This window comes from Bos indicus x Bos taurus, chromosome 1 (genome assembly GCF_003369695.1).
Source record: "Bos indicus x Bos taurus breed Angus x Brahman F1 hybrid chromosome 1, Bos_hybrid_MaternalHap_v2.0, whole genome shotgun sequence".
Lineage (NCBI taxonomy): Eukaryota > Metazoa > Chordata > Mammalia > Artiodactyla > Bovidae > Bos > Bos indicus x Bos taurus.
The window spans coordinates 42,136,544-42,155,517 of record NC_040076.1 but is presented as its reverse complement, the minus strand read 5'-3'; the positions used below and the strand labels follow the sequence as shown (position 1 = coordinate 42,155,517).

Genomic DNA, 18,974 nt, shown 5'->3' with positions numbered 1-18,974 from the left:
GTAAAACTAGCAATGTATTTTTAAAATCTCTCTTCTCCATTGAGAAACCTGAATAATAGACACTAAGTTTATAGCACTGATTTTTCTGGAGTAAGAGTAGCGATAGTAATAATTGAAGTAGAGGAGAGTGAAAGTCAGAATAACAGTTCCATGAGAAAAGCAAAAAATTATTTATATATATACATATATATATATATATATATATCAGAAATGTTAATTGGAAATCTTGAGATCTTGAGATATATCAGAAATGTTAATTGGAAATCTTGAGAATCTTGAGAAATACTTACCCTCCATCAATTGGCCCAACTCTTTTTAGAATCTCAAATAACCAAATCATTGCTATCCTTACTTTTAGTTCCTGTAATGTATTAATATAATTTAGACAAGAATAGTAACTTTCGTGAATTTTTTTTCAAGAGTTACATAAGACTGTTTTAAAGTTACCTTTAGTGACTTTAGCATACATACTCATGATTCCATGAAATTAAAAAATTTTTATCATATATAATAAGCCTGAAGCCAGAATTCCCATTCTGAAAATTACAAACAAGTTAACTTTAGGCTTCATAGCTTATCTCTCAAATTTTAAAACTTCATATTTATAAAATAATCCCTGTTTTTTTTTCCTATCACTATTTTTTCTATTTTTCATTCTTCTGTTAAACAAAGTTTCTTATTAAGAAATACCTCAACAAATGTGCTATCTACACAGCAAAAATCCTGACTGAAGTATTCATGTTTAGACATAGATTTACTTCCTTGCCCAGATTTTGTTTGCTGACTTAAAAAAGGAAAAGACCTGTCTAGGGTTTTAATGTTTTATGTAGATATTTTCTTATCATACAGGCAAATTACAAAGCTATAATAATGAAAATATGAAAATGTCTGCATCTTCACCCAGCTCCTGTAAAATATGGGAAACTGAAAATGTGCTGCTTTTCTCAAAGTAACATAAAAGGTACAGAAACAAAGCACAATTATTTATGCATTGCTTTTTCTTGGAAACACAAAACTGGAAGAATATAACATTTCTTTCTCCTATTTGCAAACCCATTCTTAAAAAGTTTTGAAATTCCCTTAATGCTTCCAAAGTATTCCCAGTAGGTAGGATGAAGTCAAAGTTGTTCTACTGGGCATTGTAAGCTAATCATCAAATCATTATACACTTCTAGTTATAACAATTAAAACTATCCATTGTGTCCTCAAGGTTCACTTTGGGGACATGTTTAAAAATATCACTGAATAGAATAGAGAATAAACTTGTTTCCCTCCCTCTTTTTTTAAAATGCTCCCACTACCCAACTACCTACCTGACTTGCTCACTTGAAACTCCCAAAGGTACCTTAGAATGAACATGTCCAAATCTGAAATTACAGTATTCCTGTATTCCGCCCTCACAGCTGATACTCTTCCAGTGTTTCCTGTCACAGAAAATAGGGTCACAAACCAAGAGTTCATCTATCAATGATGTCTTAAATCCAATACATTTTAAAAATTTTTAATTATTATTATTATTTTACTTTACAATATTGTATCAGCTCTGCCATACATCAACATGCATCCGCCACGAGTGTACACGTGTTCCCCATCCTGAACCTCCCTCCCACCTCCCTCCCCATACCATCCCTCTGGGTCATCCCAGTGCACCAGCCCCAAGCATCCTCTATCATGCATCAAACCTGGACTTGGATTCATTTCTTATATGATATTATACATGTTTGAATGCCATTCTCCCACATCATCCCCCCTCCCTCTCCCATAGAGTCCAAAAGATTGTTCTATACATCTGTGTCTCTTTTGCTATCTCGCATACAGGGTTGTCATTACCATCTTTCTAAATTCCATATATATGCGTTAGTATACTGTATTGGTGTTTTTCTTTCTGGCTTACTTCACTCTGTATAATGGGCTCCAGTTTCATCCACCTCATTAGAACTGATTCAAATGTATTCTTTTTAATGGCTGTGTAATACTCCATTGTGTGTATGTACCACCGCTTTCTTATCCAATCATCTGCTAATGGATATCTAGGTTGCTTCCACGTCCTGGCTATAATAAACAGTGCTGCGATGAACACTGGGGTACACGTGTCTCTTTCAATTCTGGTTTCCTCAGTGTGTATGCCCAGCAGTGGGATTGCCGGGTTGTATGGCATTTCTTTTTATGCAGTCAGTACTAAAATCTAAAATACATTCATCTCTTGCCTGGCTTATTAAATAATCTCCTAACTATAATATCTGCATCTCCTAACACAGTCATCCTATCTATTTTCCACACTGACACAGGACTGATTTTTATAAAATGTATACTGTTTCACTACCACACCATAACACGTGCTTGCCCCCATTTAAGTGTTATTAATAATTTCTCATTGCACATAAAATGACAACTGAAATTGTTTTTTTAGCTTTTTATTTTATATTGGAGTATTGTTGATTAACAATGTTGTGCTAGTTTCGGGTGTACAGAAAAGTGATTCAGTTATACATATACATGTATCTATTCTACAGACTCTGTGGTTGTGTAACTACACACTGTAACTACTGGCTCTGTAGTTGTGGCTCATGGACTCTGTGGTTGTGGCACACGGACTCTATAGTTGTGGCACATGGGCTCAGTTGCTCCCCAGCATGTGGGATCCCTGTTCCCTGACCAGGGATCAAACTCATGTCCCCCCACACTCCAAGGCAGACTCTCAATCACAGGACCACCAGGGAAGCTCCATTACCCATTTTAAGTATAGCAGTGTGTACGTATCAATCCCAGACTCCCAATCTATCCCTCTCCCTGACCCCTAACTTTCTGGTCACCATAAATTCGCTCTCTAAGTCTGCTTCAGTTAACAACTGAAATTCTTAAGCCTCATATTCACATCCCTGTACTGAGAAATAGACCCAATAATTAACTGTATGCAGTTAAGGAACTTTATTGCATTGTACATGTGTATTTTTTTACAGTAACATTAAATGAACTTACAGATATTTTTCAATATCTAAGCAAACTGACAAAATACTGACTGCATAAAAAGAAGTCAACTTCTCATTCATGATAACTATAAATCACATGTTCCTAATTGATAAGACTATTCTATCCCAACTGATAATTCAAAATTCTAGACTCCATCTTATCATTCAGGCATTTTCCACACATAAGTTTCAGTACTGCTTCTGCTTTAAGCCTTGGCATTCTGGACTTGAGGCATGTGAGACCCTAGCTCTCCAGCCAGGGATAGACCCTGCGTCCACTGCAGTGGAAGGTGAAGTCTTAACCACTAGACTGCCAGGGAGTCCCCACACATAACTTTCTTCATTCTCCCCACACATAACATTCTTCAGTCTCCCCACATAACTTTCTTCAGTCTCCACACATAACTTTCTTCATTGATCCAGTTCTCATCTGGATCAAGCTGGAAGGAGAAAATTCACAGGGGATTCTGACTGTGAGGGGCTTATGAGTTAGAAATGTAAGTGATGTATATCACTTTCAATCCTAAACTCAATCATAATACTGCAGTGTACTGAAAAGGGAGACTGTGTATCTAGGAAGAGAAGAACATGGATTTGGTTATAGGCTAATTATTTCTTCTACAGTACTTCTTCTGATTACCATTTACCTTTTTTACCCTCCTTCTTGAGGCTTCCTCGATGGTTCAGTGAGTAAAGAATCTGCCTACAATGCAGGAGACACAGGAAATGCAGGTTGGACCCCTTGCTCCAGAAGATCCCCTGAAGGAGGAAATCGCAACCCGCTCCAGTCTTCTTGCCTGAAAAATCCCATGGTCAGAGGAGGCTGGTGGGCTACAGTCCATGGGATCACAAATGTTGGACACAACTGAGTGACTAAGCACGATCACTGGGCAGCACTATATGACACTCCTGAAGGGAGGTACCTTGTCTGGTGTATAGACTCCATTAGATTAGACTAGTCTAGACTAGACCCTCCATCTTATGTATGGAATACTCATAGCCTTTTTTCAAGGCAATCAAACCCAATTCTTATTTCATCCCTAACTCAATAAAACGCTAGGATTTCAAGGTGATACTTTGTTCTCTCCATCAGACTCAGCTATGGCACTTCTTTGTGCTCAGTTCAGTTCAGTCACTCAGTCGTGTCTGACTCTTTGCGACCCATGAATCACAGCATGCCAGGCATCCCTGTCTATCACCAATTCCCATAGTTTACCCAAACTCACGTCCGTTGAGTCAGTGATGCCATCCAATCATCTCATCTTCTGTTGTCCCCTTCTTCTCCTGCCCTCAAACTTTCCCAGCATCGGGGACTATTCAAATGAGTCAGCTCTTAGCATCAGGTGGCCAAAGTATTGGAGTTTCAGTTTCAACATCAGTCCTTCCAATGAACATCCAGAACTGATCTCCTTTAGGATGGACTGGTTAGATCTCCTTGCAGTCCAAGGGACTCTCAAGAGTCTTCTCCAACAACACATTTCAAAAGCATCAATTCTTCAGCACTCAGCTTTCTTTATAGTCAACTCTCACATCCATACATGACTACTGAAAAAACCCATAGCCTTGACTAGACGGACCTTTGTTGGCAAAGTAATGTCTCTGCTTTTTTAATATGCTGTCTAGGTTGGTCATCAGAGAAGGCGATGGCACCCCATTCCAGTATTCTTGCCTGGAAAATCCCATGGACAGAGGAGCCTGGTAGGCTTCAGTCCATGGGGTCGCGAAGAGTTGGAATGACTGAGCGACTTCACTTTCACTTTTCACTTTCATGCATTGGAGAAGGAAATGGAACCCACTCCAGTGTTCTTGCCTGGAGAATCCCAGGGACAGGGGAGCCTGGTGGGCTACCATCAATGGGGTCACAAAGAGTCGGACACGACTGAAGTGATTTAGCAGCAGCAGCAGCAGGTTAGTCATAACTTTCCTTCCAAGGAGTAAGCGTCTTTTAATTTTATGGCTGCAATCATCATCTGCAGTGATTTTGGAGCTCAAAAAATAAAGTCAGCCACTGTTTCCACTGTTTCCCCATCTATTTGCCATAAAGTGAGCAACCCCACGTCCAAGGAGCGGTGGCTGTGTGGGTACAGGAGGACCAAGAGGAGGTTCTCCACGTTATAGGTCAGGAGGGGTGGCAATGAAGAGATATCCCTCATCCAAGGTAAGGAGCAGTGGCTGCGCTTTGCTGGAGCAGCCATGAAGAGATACCCCACATCCAACGTAAGAGAAACCCAAGTAAGAATGTAGGTGTTGCGAGAGGGCATCAAAGAGCAGACACACTGAAACCATAATCACAGGCTACTAGTCAATCTAATCACACAGACCATAGCCTTGTCTAACCCAGTGAAACTAAGCCATGCCATGTGGGGTCACTCAAGACGGGTGGATCACGGTGGAGAGGTCTGACAGAATGTGGTCCACTAGAGAAGGGAATGGCAAACCACTTCAGTATTCTTGCCTTGATAACCACATGAACAGTATGAAAAGGCAAAATGATACAAGAAACTGAAAGAGGAACTCCTCAGGTCAGTAGGGGCCCAATATGCTACTGGAGATCAGTGGAGAAATAACTCCAGAAAAAATAAAGGGATGGAGCCAAAGCAAAAAAAAAAAAAAAACCTAGTTGTGGATGTTACTGGTGATAGAAGCAAGGTCTGATGCTGTAAAGAGCAATATTTCATAGGAACTTGTAATGTTAGGTCCATGAATCAAGGCAAATTGGAAGTGGTCAAACAGGAGGTGGCAAGAGTGAATGCCGACATTCTAGGAATCAGCAAACTAAAATGGACTGGAATGGGTGAATTTAACTCAGATGACCATTATATCTACTACTGTGGGCAGAAATCCCTTAGAAGTGGAATAGCCATCATGGTCAACAAAAGAGTCTGAAATGCAGTACTTGAATGCAATCTCAAAAACAACAGAATGATCTCTGTTTGTTTCCAAGGCAAACCATTCAATATCATGGTAATCCAAGCCTATAGCCCAACCAGTAACACTGAAGAAGCTGAAGTTGAATGGTTCTATGAAGACCTATGAGACCTTTTAGAACTAACACCAAAAAAAGATGCCCTTATCATTATAGGACACTGGAATGCAAAAGTAAGAAGTCAAGAAACACCTGGGGTAACAGGCAAATTTGGCCTTGGAATACGGAATGAAGTAGGACAAAGGCTAATAGAGTTTTGCCAAGAGAACACACTGGTCATAGCAAACATCCTCTTCCAACAACACAAGAGAAGGCTCTACACATGGACATCACCAGATGGTCAACACCGAAATCAGATTGATTATATTCTTTGCAGCCAAAGATGGAGAAGCTCTATACAGTCAGCAAAAATAAGAGTTCCAGAAAAACATCTATTTCTGCTCAATTGACTTTGCCAAAGCCTATGACTATGTGGATCACAATAAACTGTAGAAAATTCTGAACAAGATGGGAATACCAGACCACCTGACCCACCTCTTGAGTAACCTATATGCAGGTCAAGAAGCAACAGTTAGAACTGGACATGGAACAACAGACTGGTTCCAAATAGGAAAAGGAGTATGTCAAGGCTGTCTATTGTCACCCTGCTTATTTAACTTATATGCAGAGTACATCATGAGAAATGCTGGGCTGGAAGAAGCACAATCTGGAATCTGGAGAAATATCATCAACCTCAGATATGCAGATGACACCACCTTTATGGCAGGAAGTGAAGAGGAACTAAAAACCCTCTTGATGAAAGTGAAAGAGGAGAGTGAAAAAGTGAGCTTAAAGCTCAACATTCAGAAAACTAAAATCATGGCATCTGGTCCCATCACTTCATGGCAAAGAGATGGGGAAACAGTGGAAACAGTGTCAGAATTTATTTTTTGGGACTCCAATTTCACTGCAGATGGTGATTGCAGCCATGAAATTTAAAGATGCTTACTCCATGGAAGGAAAGTTATGACCAACCTAGATAGCATATTAAAAAGCAGACACATTACTTTACCAATAAAGGTCCATCTAGTCAAGACTATGGTTTTTCCATTGGTCATGTATGGATGTGAGAGTTGGACTGTGAAGAAAGCCGAGCACTGAAGACTTGATGCTTTTGAACTGTGGTGTTGAAGAAGACTCTTGAGAGTCCCTTGGACTGCAAGGAGATCTAACCAGTCCATTCTAAAGGAGAGCAGTCCTGGGTGTTCTTTTGTAGGACTGATGCTAAAGCTGAAACTCCAATACTTTGGCCACCTCATGCGAAGAGTTGACTCATTGGAAAAGACCCTGATGCTGGGAGCTATTGGGAGCAGGAAGATAAGGGGACAACAGAGGATGAGATGGCTGGATGGACATGAGTTTGTGTGAACTCTGGGAGCTGGTGATGGACAGAGAGGCCTGGCATGCTGCAATTCATGGGGTTGCAAAGATTCAGACACGACTGAGCAACTAAACTGAACTGATGGGACCGGATGCCATGATCTTCGTTTTCTGAATATTGAGCTTTAAGCCAACTTTTTCACTCTACTCTTTCACTTTCGTCAAGAGGCTCTTTAGTTCTTCTTCACTTTCTGCCATAAGGGTGGTGTCATCTGCATATCTGAGGTTATTGATATTTCTCCCAGCAATCTTGATTCCAGCTTATGCTTCTTCCAACCCAGCATTTCTCATGATGTACTTTCATATAAGTTAAATAAGCAGGGTGACAATAGACAGCCTTGACATACTCCTTTTCCTATTTGGAACCAGTCTGTTGTTCCATGTCCAGTCCTAGCTGTTGCTTCCTGACCTGCATACAGGTTTCTCAAGAGGCGGGTCAGGTGGTCTGGTATTCCCATCTCTTTCAGAATTTTCCACAGTTTATTGTGATCCACACAATCAAAGTCTTTGCAAAGTCAATTAAGCAGAAATAAATGTTTTTCTGGACTCTCCTCCTTTTTCAATGATCCAGCGGATGTTGGCAATTTGATCTCTGGTTCCTCTGCCTTTTCTATAAAACCAGCTTGAACATCTGGAAGTTCACGGTTCACGTATTGCTGAAGCCTGGCTTGGAGAATTTTGAGCATTACTTTACTAGCGTGTGAGATGAGTGCAATTGTGTGGTAGTTGGAGCATTCTTTGCCATTGCCTTTCTTTTGAATTGACATGAAAACTGACCTTTTCCAGTCCTGTGGCCACTGCTGAGTTTTCCAAATTTGCTGGCATATTGAGTGCAGCACTTTCACAGCATCAGTTTTTAGGACTTGAAATAACTGAACTGGAATTCCATCACCTCCACCTGTTTTGTTTGTAGAGATTCTTCCTAAGGCCCACTTGACTTCACATTCCAGGATGTCTGGGTCTAGACGAGTGATCACACCTTCATGATTATCTGTGTCATGAAGATCTTTTTTGTACAGTACAGTTCTTCTGTGTATTCTTGCCACCTCTTCTTAATATCTTCTGCTTCTGTTAGGTCCATACCATTTCTGTCCTTTATTGAGCCCATCTTTACATGAAATATTCCCTTGCTATGTCTAATTCTTGAAGAGATCTCTAGTCTTTCCCATTCTATTGTTTTCCTCTATTTTTTGCACTGATCACTGAGGAAGGCTTTCTTATCTCTCTTTGCTATTCTTTGAAACTCTGCATTCATATGGGTATATCTTTCATTTTCTCCTTTGCTTTTCACTTCTCTTCTTGTCACAGCTATTTGTAAGGCTTCCCCAGATGGCCATTTTGCTTTTTTGCATTTCTTTTCCATGGGGATGGCCTTCATCCCTGTGTACTGTACAGTAGTTTGCATCAGTTAATCCTATACTCCTAATTTTCCCTTTCCTCCTCTATTTTCTGACATGTTAACTGTAAATATGTTTTCTATGAGTCTGTTTCTGTTTTGTATATAAATTCATTTGTGTTATGTTTTAGATCCCACTTATAAGTGGTATATTTGTCCTTGTCTGATCCACTCTACTTAGTATAATATACTCTCGGTCCATTTCTTGCTGCAAATTTTATTCTTTTTTATGGTTGAGTTATCTTCCTCAAATATGTTAAGTCAGTCATGTATTGATGAGCAGTTTGGCAGTTATTTCCATGTCTGGACTATTGTACAGAGTGCTGCTATGAACACCTTACCTGCCTCCTGAGAAATCTGTATGCAGATCAAGAAGCAACAGTTAATTTGGACATGGAATAACAGACTGGTTCCAAATAGGGAAAGGAGTATGTCAAGGCTGTATATTGTCACCCTAATTATTTAACTTATATGCAGAATACATCATGAGGAATGCCAGGCTGGATGAAGCCCAAGTTGGAATCAATACTGCCGGGAGAAACATCAACAACCTCAGATACACAGATGACACCACCATTATGGCAGAAGGTGAAGAAGAACTAAAGAACCTCTTGATGAAAGTGAAAGTGGAGAGTGAAAAAGTTGGCTTAAAGTCAGCATTCAGAAAACTAAAATCATGGCATCTAGTCCTATCACTTCATGCAAATAGATGGGAAAATAGTGGAAACAGTGACAGACTTTATCTTTTTGGACTCCAAAATCACTGCAGATGGTGACTGCAGCCATGAAATTAAAAGACACTTGCTCCTTGGAAGAAAAGCTATGACCAACCTGGATAGCATATTAAAAAGCAGAGAGGTTATTTTGCCAGCAAAAGTCCATCTAGTCAAGGTTTTGATTTTTCCAGTAGTCATATATGGATGTGAGAGCTGGACTATAAACAAAGCTCAGCGCAGAAGAATTGATGCTTTTGAACTGTGGTGTTGGAGAAGACTCTTCAGAGTCCCTTGGACTGCAAGGAAATCCAACCAGTCAATCCTAAAGAAAATCAGTCCTGAATATCATTGGAAGGACTGATGTTGAAGCTGAAACTCCAATACTTTGACCACCGGATGTGAAGAACTGACTCATTTGAAAAGACCCTGATGCTGGGAAAGATTGAAGGCAGGAAGAGGAAGGGATGACAAGGATGAGATGGATGGATGGCATCACCAAATCAATGGACATGAGTTTGAGTGAACTCCGGGAGTTGATGATGGGCAGGAAAGCCTGGCGTGCTGCAGTCCATGGGGTCACAAAGAGTCAGACACAACCAACTGACTGAACTGAACTGAACTGATGAACACCGGGATGCATGTATGTGTTTTTTTTTTAATTTAAATTTATTTATTTTAATTGGAAGCTAATTACTTTACAATATTGCATGTCTGTTTTTTAATTGGAGTTTTCATCTTAAGCAGATATATCCAGGAGTGGGATTGCTGGATCATATGGTACCTCTATTTTTAGTTTTTTAAGGAAACTACATACTTTTTTTCATAGTTGCTGCACCAATTTTCATTCCCTTCAACAGTACAAGGGATTCCTTTTCTCTACATCCTCTCCAGCATTTCCTCTTTGTACACTTTTTGATGATAACCATTTGGACCAGTGTGAGGTAATATTGCATTGTAGTTTTGATTTGCATTTTCTAGTAATTAGTGATATTGTGCATCTTTTTATGTTCCTGTTGACCATCCTCTTTGGAGAAGTGTCTATTCACAAATTCTGTCCATTTTTTGATTGGGTTGTTTTTTCAATATTGAATGTTTGAGTTATTTGTATATTTTGAATATTAACCCCTTGTTAGTTATATCATTTGCAAGTATTTTCTTCCATTCTATAGATTGTCTTTTTATTTTGTTAATGGTTTCTTTGCTATTTAAAAGCTCTGAAGTTGAATTAGGTCCCATTTGCTTATTTTTTTGTTTTATTTCTTTTGCCTTGCAGAAATGATCTAAGAAAATATTGCTATGATTTATGTCAGAGAAGGTTTTGCCTATGTTCTCTTCTAGATTTTTTGTGGCTTTATGTCTTTTTTAAAAAAATTTTTTATGAAGTCCAATTTGGCTATTTTTTCTTTAATTTATTTATTTTGGCTATTGCATCTTTGTTTTCTGTGCTAGCTTTTCTCTGGTTGTGGGGAGCACTGGCTACTCTCTGGTCATGGTGTGCAGGCTCCTCATTGTGGTGACTTCTCTTATTTCAGACCATGGGCTCTAGGTTGTGTGGGCTTCATTAGTTTTGACACATGAGCTCAGTAGTTACAGTTCCTGGGCTCTAGAGCAGATGCTCAATAGTTGTGGAGCACTGGCTTCATTTCTTTGTGGCATGTGGGATCCTCCCAGACCAGAGATAGAACCTGTGTCTCCTGCACTGGCAGGGGGATTCTTTACCACTAGGGAAGCTGGTTTCATGTCTCGTTGTTAGGTCTTTAAACCATTTTGAGTTTATTTTTGTATATGGTGTGAGAGAGTGTTCTAATTTCATGATTCACATGTAGCTGTCCAACTTTCCCAACACTACTTCTTGAAGAGACTATCTTTTCTCTGTTGTATACTTTTGTCTCCTTTATCAAGGATTAATTGACTGTAGGTGTGTGATTCTGTACCATTTATCTATATGTCTATTTTTGTGCCAGTTCTATGCTGATTTGTAGATTTGTAGTATAGCGTGAAGACTGGAGAGTTATGTCTCTACCTTTGTCCTTTCTTCTCAGGGTTGCTTTGGCAGTTCTGGGTCTTTTGTGGTTCTATATAAACTTTAGGATTATTTGTTCTAGTTCTGTGAAAATGTCATGAGTATTTTGATAGGGATCACGTTAAATCTGTAGATTGCTTTCGGTGGTATGGTTGACAATATTCTTCCAACACAAGAGCATGGGATATCTTTCCATTTCTTTTAATATATTCCATTTCCTTTATCAATGTTTTATGGTTTTCAGCATATGTGTCTTTCACACCCTTGGTTAAGTTTATTCCTAAGGTGTTTTTCTGATGCTTTTTAATGGGTTTTTTTTTTCACTCTCTCTTTCTGAGATATATATATATATATGCACACTCTCTTTCTGATATTTCATTGTTAGTGTAAAGAAATGCAAGCATTTGTGTGTTTTAATCTTGTATCCTGCTTCTCTGCTGAATCCATTTATTAGTCCTAATAATTTTTGTGTGGAGAGGTTAGGGTTTTCTACATAGCTTATCATGTCACCTGCAAATGGTGACAATTTTGACTTTTCCCTTCCAATTTGGATACCTTTTATTTCTTTTTCTTGTCTGATTACTGTAGCTAGGACCTCTAATATTTTGTTGAATAGAAGCAGAAAAGGAAGGATCAGAGCCAGATATGATTTCTTTTCAGGCCCTAAACTGGAATTTAGGCACAAGTAGCTCTTTTTCTCGCCTGGAGAATCCCAGGGACGGGGGAGCCTGGTGGGCTGCCGTCTATGGGGTCGCACAGAGTCAGACACGACTGAGGCGACTTAGCAGCAGCAGCAGCAGCAGCTCTTTTCTAAAACTTTTGGGATGAGCAAAATAATGCCTCCACCACTATGTGATCCAGCAAAAATATTATGTTGCATAGCAAAAAGGGAGTTAGTGTTCCAGCAGACCTTAAAATAGAGAGATTATCTTTGTTTATCTAGGTGGGTCCAGTGCAATCACAAGGGTGCTTAAAGTGGAAGAGGGAAACAGAAGAATCAGGGTCAAAAGAAAATGTAGCCACAAAAGTCAGACACAGAGAGATGCAACAGTGCTGGCTTTGATGGTAGAGGAAGAGGACTCTGAGCCAAATAATGTGGACAGTCTCTAGAAGCTGGAAAAGGAAAGCAAACAATTATTCACCACAGAATACAGAAAGGAATTCAGCCCTACTGATACCTTGATTTTACTCCAGTGAAATCTATGTCATATTTCTGCACTACATGTGGCACTGTTTACAATAGCTAGGTCATGGAAGCAACCTAGATACCCATTGGCAGATGAATGGATAAAGAAGCTGTGGTACATATATACAATGGAATATTACTCAGCCATATAAAGGGACACATTTGAATCCATTCTAATGAGATGGATGAACACAGAGCCTATTATACAGAAGGAATTGAGTCAGAAAGAGAAAAATACTCTACAGAAATGCATATATATGGAATCTAGAAAGATGGTACGGATGAACCTGTTTGCAGGGCAGCAGTGGAGATGCAGACATGGAGAACAGACTTGTGAACACAGTGGGGGAATGAGAGGGGGGGACGAATTGAGAGAGTGGCATGGAAACATATATATTACCATATGTAAAATGGGTAGCCAGTGGGAATTTGCTGCATAACAAAGGAAGCTCAAACCAATGGTCTGTGACAACCTAGAGGAATGGGATGGGGTGGGAGGTGAAAGGGAGGTTGAAAGGGAGGGGACATATGTATACTTGTGGTTGATTCATGTTGATGTATGGCAGAAACCAACACAATATTGTAAACCAATTATCCTCCAATTTACAATAAATAAATTTTTAAAAAGATTTCTGCACTACAGAAATGTAATATGATAAATTAGTGTTGTTTTAAGCCACTAAGCGTTCTGTGGCTTAATTTTTTAAGCCACAATGCTAATGTTAAAACAGCAATAGATAACACACTACTCATACCCATCTAATTTTCCTCTTTACTTTCCAAATCCCCAGCCTCTCCAGATGGGGGATTAAAACCTGCATGTCTGAGTCCTCCCTACCATTGCATCTTCTGTTTTCCCTCATCACCTCCTAGGGCCAGAAGAGGTAGACTTTCCCCCCTATTATGAAATGTCTTCCTTTTAACAGAGTTCAGTTCAGTTCAGTTCAGTCGCTCAGTCGTGTCCGACTCTTTGCAACCCAATAAATTGCAGCATGCCAGGCCTCCCTGTCCATCACCAACCCCCGGAGTTCACTCAGACTCATGTCCATTGAGGCAGTGATGTCATCCAGCCATCTCATCCTCTGTCATCCCCTTCTCCTCCTGCCCCCAATCCCTCCCAGCATCAGAGTCTTTTCCAATGAGTCAACTCTTCACATGAGGTGGTCAAAGTACTGGAGTTTCAGCTTTAGCATCATTCCTTCCAAAGAACACCCAGGGCTGATCTCCTTTAGAATGGACTAGTTGGATCTCCTTGCAGTCCAAGGGACTCTGTAGAGTCTTCTCCAACACCACAGTTCAAAAGCATCAATTCTTAGCTGCTCAGCTTTCTTCACAGTCCAACTCTTGCATCCATACATGACCACTGGAAAAACCATAGCCTTGACTAGACGGACCTTAGTTGACAAAGTAATGTCTCTGCTTTTCAATATGCTATCTAGGTTGGTCATAACTTTCCTTCCAAGGAGTAAGTGTCTTTTAATTTCATGGCTGCAGTTACCATCTGCAGTGATTTTGGAGCCCCAAAAAAATAAAGTTGGACACTGTTTCCACTGTTTCCCCATCTATTTCCCATGAAGTGATCAAGGTTAAATCCTCTAGTTATATACAGAAAAAACAAGAAAGGTAAATTCATCAAACTTGGTATGTCAACATATACCAAAGAAGGAAATAAATGAATTTAGAAACTCTACCCTTAAGAATTGCTGAAAAGCAATTGTTAGCTTTTTCCACCATGAAAAGTAACATGTTAAAAATAAGAAATTAAAATTTTATTGTTTAGTTTACAAAAATATTATCCTATTGACTTCCCTGGTGTCTCAGATGGTAAAGCATCTGCCTACAATGTGGGAGACCCAGGTTCAATCCCTGGGTTGGGAAGATCCTCTGGAGAAGGAAATGGCAACCCACTCCAGTACTCTTCCTTGGAAAATCCCATGGACAGGGGAGCGTGGTAGGCTATAGTCCATGGGGTCACGAACAGTTGGACACGACTGAGTGACTTCACTTTCTTTATCCTATTGACTTTGTAACTTCCTATGACTGGTTTTCACCAGAGGGACTGTAAGATGGCAGTCTTGACATAGGATGATAGCAGATCCTGACATGTATCATCATGTGCTGACAAAAGGGTTAAAAAGTAGTCATCTGCCTCTATATTGTACCCCAAATTAGTATCAGTATTTCAGAAGTGATAAAGGTATAAGGTAACAGAGAAAGTGTATATATTAACATATAGCCACAGCATGTATATGGTGGTACTAGTGGTAAAGAACCACCCTGCCAATGAAGCAGACATGAGAGACGTGGGTTCAATCCTTAGGTCAGGAAGCTCCCCAGGAAAAGAGCATGGCAACCCATTCCATTATTCTTGCCTGAGGAATCCCATGGACGGAGGAGACTGCAGGCTACAGCCCTTAGGGTCGAAAAGAGTTGGACACAACTGAAGTGATTGAGCATGGCATAGGTAAGACCACGTACAAAAATGTATAAAACATTTAAAAAAGAGGGAGAAAACTTTGCCATTGTCCTTGACTGCAGAGAGATGGAGATAGGAATTCCTAAGAAAATTAGCAAACAGAGAACAATTTGCTTAAAATGAGCCCACACAGCAGAAGGCAGAACTTAGATGCAGTGAGAGGAATAAGGGAAAATGAGGGTCTGTGGACATCCTAAAGTCAGCCTTACCCACCTTGGGCTTTTGTGTTGTATGATTCAACAGTTTATTTCTTTAAATAAAAACAGAGACTAGGGGTGAGGAAAATGTGTCATGTATATAGAAACATCTCTTTCTTTATTGTTCACTAGGATATTGACACAGAGAAGGCAATGGCACCCCACTCCAGTACTCTTGCCTGGAAAATCCCATGGACGGAGGAGCCTGGTGGGCTGCAGTCCATGGGGTCGCTGAGGGTCGGACACGACTGAGCAACTTCACTTTCACTTTTCACTTTCATGCATTGGAGAAGGAAATGGCAACCCACTCCAGTGTTCTTGCCTGGAGAATCCAAGGGACGGGGGAGCCTGGTGGGCTGCTGTCTCTGGGGTCGCACAGAGTCGGACATGACTGAAGCGACTTAGCAGTAGGATACTGACAAGGTCATATACAGTAAGGCCAGGAACCCCAAATGGCAAAAGGACAAGGCAGAAAACATACAAAGCTTTTGTAAGGAAAAAAAAGTTATGTAATTGTGAGTTGAACAACAACCGTGCTATTTCAGGTTGTTGTCAATTCTAGGGTGGGGAACTGTATGCAATTGGTGTACATACACCTGGAACAAGGTACTCAGTAAGATTACTTAATAAATTTAAAAAAAATTTTTTTTGAAGACTAAACATTTTATAATCTTGCATGAAAATTCATTGTTTTAACTACATGCTAATTTAATATCTTTGATTAAATGCAAGGGAAATCTCAGGTAATTTTCAAATTACTTTTTAAATCTAGAAATATTCAAGTTCCTCAAGAGGAATATATGTTGCCATATTTAGTCTAACAGTATTTGATGTGCATATGAGGTTTTGAAAAATTACTTGTTCAAGAATTAATTTGGAGAGCATGAGTACATTTTCAAAAGAGCATTTACACAGACCATCTTCCTCTAAAAGAATATAAGTTCAAGAGTTTTAAATATGTGTATCTGGAAACACACGAGCTTTTTCATGTTACAAAGACCTAATAATTTGGGGGATTCAGTGTCAGTTTCATCCTTGAAGATGAATTTAAAATAACAAGAAAAAGTCAGTGATGACTGTTCTTATTCATTAATTATTTTGATGATTACATTAACTTATAACTTGAGAAATTTGTATGCAGGTCAGGAAGCAACAGTTAGAACTGGACATGGAACAACAGACTGGTTCCAAATAGGAAAAGGAGTATGTCAAGGCTGTATATTGTCACCCTGCTTCTTTAACTTATATGCAGAGTACATCATGAGAAACGCTGGGCTGGAAGAAGCACAAGCTGGAATCAAGATTGCCGGGAGAAATATCAATAACCTCAGATATGCAGATGACATCACTCTTATGGCAGAAAGTGAAGAGGAACTAAACAGCCTCTTGATGAAAGTGAAAGAGGAGAGTGAAAATGTTGGCTTAAAGCTCAACATTCAGAAAACGAAGATCATGGTATCTGGTCCCATCACTTCATGGCAAACAGATGGGGAAACAGTGGAAACAGTGTCATACTTTATTTTTCTGGGCTCCAAAATCACTGCAGATGGTGACTGCGATTCATGGGGTCGCAAAGAGTCGGACACGACTGAGCGACTGAACTGAACTGAACTGAAGACAAGTATAGCTAGTATAAATATTATTAATGCATTTAACAACTATTCATTCAGTCCCTACTATGTGAAAATCCATGGCCACGCATTATGCTTTATTTAAAAAGAAGAAAAAGTAAAGGATAATAAAAGATTTCCTAATAAATAACTATTTCTTTATCATTTTTCTACATGCAAGTAAAACTTCTTTGTTTCTTAGGCTATAAATAAAGGGGTTTAGCAGGGGAATTATAATCGTGTAGAACAGTGAATACATTTTATCCTAATACTGATCAGGGCCAGACCCAGGACGCACATACATGAAGAAGAGAGTCCCATAGAACAAGAAAACAGAAAGAAGATGGGCACTGCATGTGGAGAAGGCTTTGCTCGTTCCTTTTTCTGACTTCTTTCTCAGGGTGGCAAAGAGGACAAAGGTGTAAGAAACTATGATGGTAATAAAAGTAAAAGCCTGTATAAAAGAAGCAGAAATAAAAAGCACCAAAGCATTAATAGATGGATCAGTGCAATAAATTGTAAAAAGTGGCAAGATTTCACAGAAGTAATGATGTATTATGTTGGACCTGCAGAAAGTTAATCTAAATAATAATCCTATATGAATTATAAGATGCAGAAAACCAATTGCATATGATGCACTTATTAACCAAGTGCAGAGTCCGTTGGACATCACCACTGGGTAAAGCAAGGGGTTGAGTATGGCTGCATAGTGGTCATAGGCCATCACTACCAGGAGGAAATTTTCTGTGGTGGCACTGAAAGCAAAAATATAGAACTGGGTGATGCATTCAATGAAGGATACGTGATCCTTAGATAAAAAATTCATAAGCATCTTGGGAGTCACAGAAGATGACGAGCAACCATCTGCAAAGGCCAAGCTGCCCAGGAATGAGTACATGGGGGTGTGAAGATGGTCCTTCCAGATGAGAAAAATCAGTCCAAGGTTGCCCACCATGGTGGTGAGGTAGATGACCAGGAACACCAGGAACAGGGGGACCTGCAGCCCTTCCTGCAGCCCTCTCCCGTCTGTGAGTCTTGTGAGAACAATTTCCATCACCAGAGTCTTGTTTGCCTCCATCATATCCACTCAGGCTGATCACTGCAATGGAGAATTGAAATCAGAAAATTTATCAATATTCATGAAAACATGTATTGGATGGTAATGTCTTCCTCTGTTTCTGATGCTCTGACTGAAGTAGTGTCTCTTTTTTTTAAAACACACTTCAGAGTACTATGAATTGGACATAACTGAACAACTACATGGTGCGATAAATATTATAAATAATTTTCAGAAGCAAAGTCTTTTTTAAAGGTATATATATACACACATATACATACATATATGTATATGTATACATACATATATACACATATATGTGTGTGTGTATATATATATATATATATATATGTACTTAAAGGTTTATGGAGGAGGCTATAAACACCAGTTAACTTAGTTCATAACTTGTCATTCATAAATATCTTAAAACTGAATGTATTATATTAACACTGAAACTTTGTACAGAATTAAAAGTACATAATGCATTTTATACTAAAATCTCTAAAAATTCAGACTGGTTCAAAAATTTTTTCATTGTTTCAAACAAAACTCTTCCATGTATTTTCTACTGAACCAAAAAGTAGGCTATACCTTTATATAGCCTATCTATCACATATATATGTTTTTTACGTCCTAAGACATGAATAAGACAGTAAGTTAAAATCCCACTTCTGCTGATTTCTATCCATTATCATTTTGTTGTTTCTATCCATTATCATTTTGTTGTTCATATTCATGAAATTACCCCATATTCCTGACTCTTTTGATGATATATTCATCAAAACCACTCAAATTTCAAATATATTCTTGTTAATTTTATCCAATAAAGTCCCATACATGATCATAATCATTCAGTCCATCATCAAATTTTTATTGCTCCTAACCTAGAACATCATCATTCTTGGCTCAGTCAAATATAGAACCTCTAACTCAGGTATCACACTAAGATGCTGAAATAACCCGTCTTTTAAGAAGAAAAAGAAACCTGACACTAGACGC

At 39.2% G+C, this 18,974-nt stretch overlaps 1 protein-coding gene across 1 annotated transcript; it reads right to left on the bottom strand.

The window, feature by feature from the left end:
* Positions 1-17,183: 17,183 nt before the first annotated feature.
* LOC113898584 (olfactory receptor 5AC1-like) lies at positions 17,184-17,999 on the bottom strand. Its single transcript, XM_027551862.1, has one exon. The coding sequence runs from the start codon at positions 17,997-17,999 to the stop codon at positions 17,184-17,186; it is 816 nt and encodes a 271-aa protein (XP_027407663.1).
* Positions 18,000-18,974: the final 975 nt, after the last annotated feature.

Coding starts and splice junctions, on each gene's coding strand:
- LOC113898584 (XM_027551862.1), bottom strand. CDS start 17,999: ATGATGGAGGCAAACAAGACTCTGGTGATGGAAATTGTTCTCACAAGA.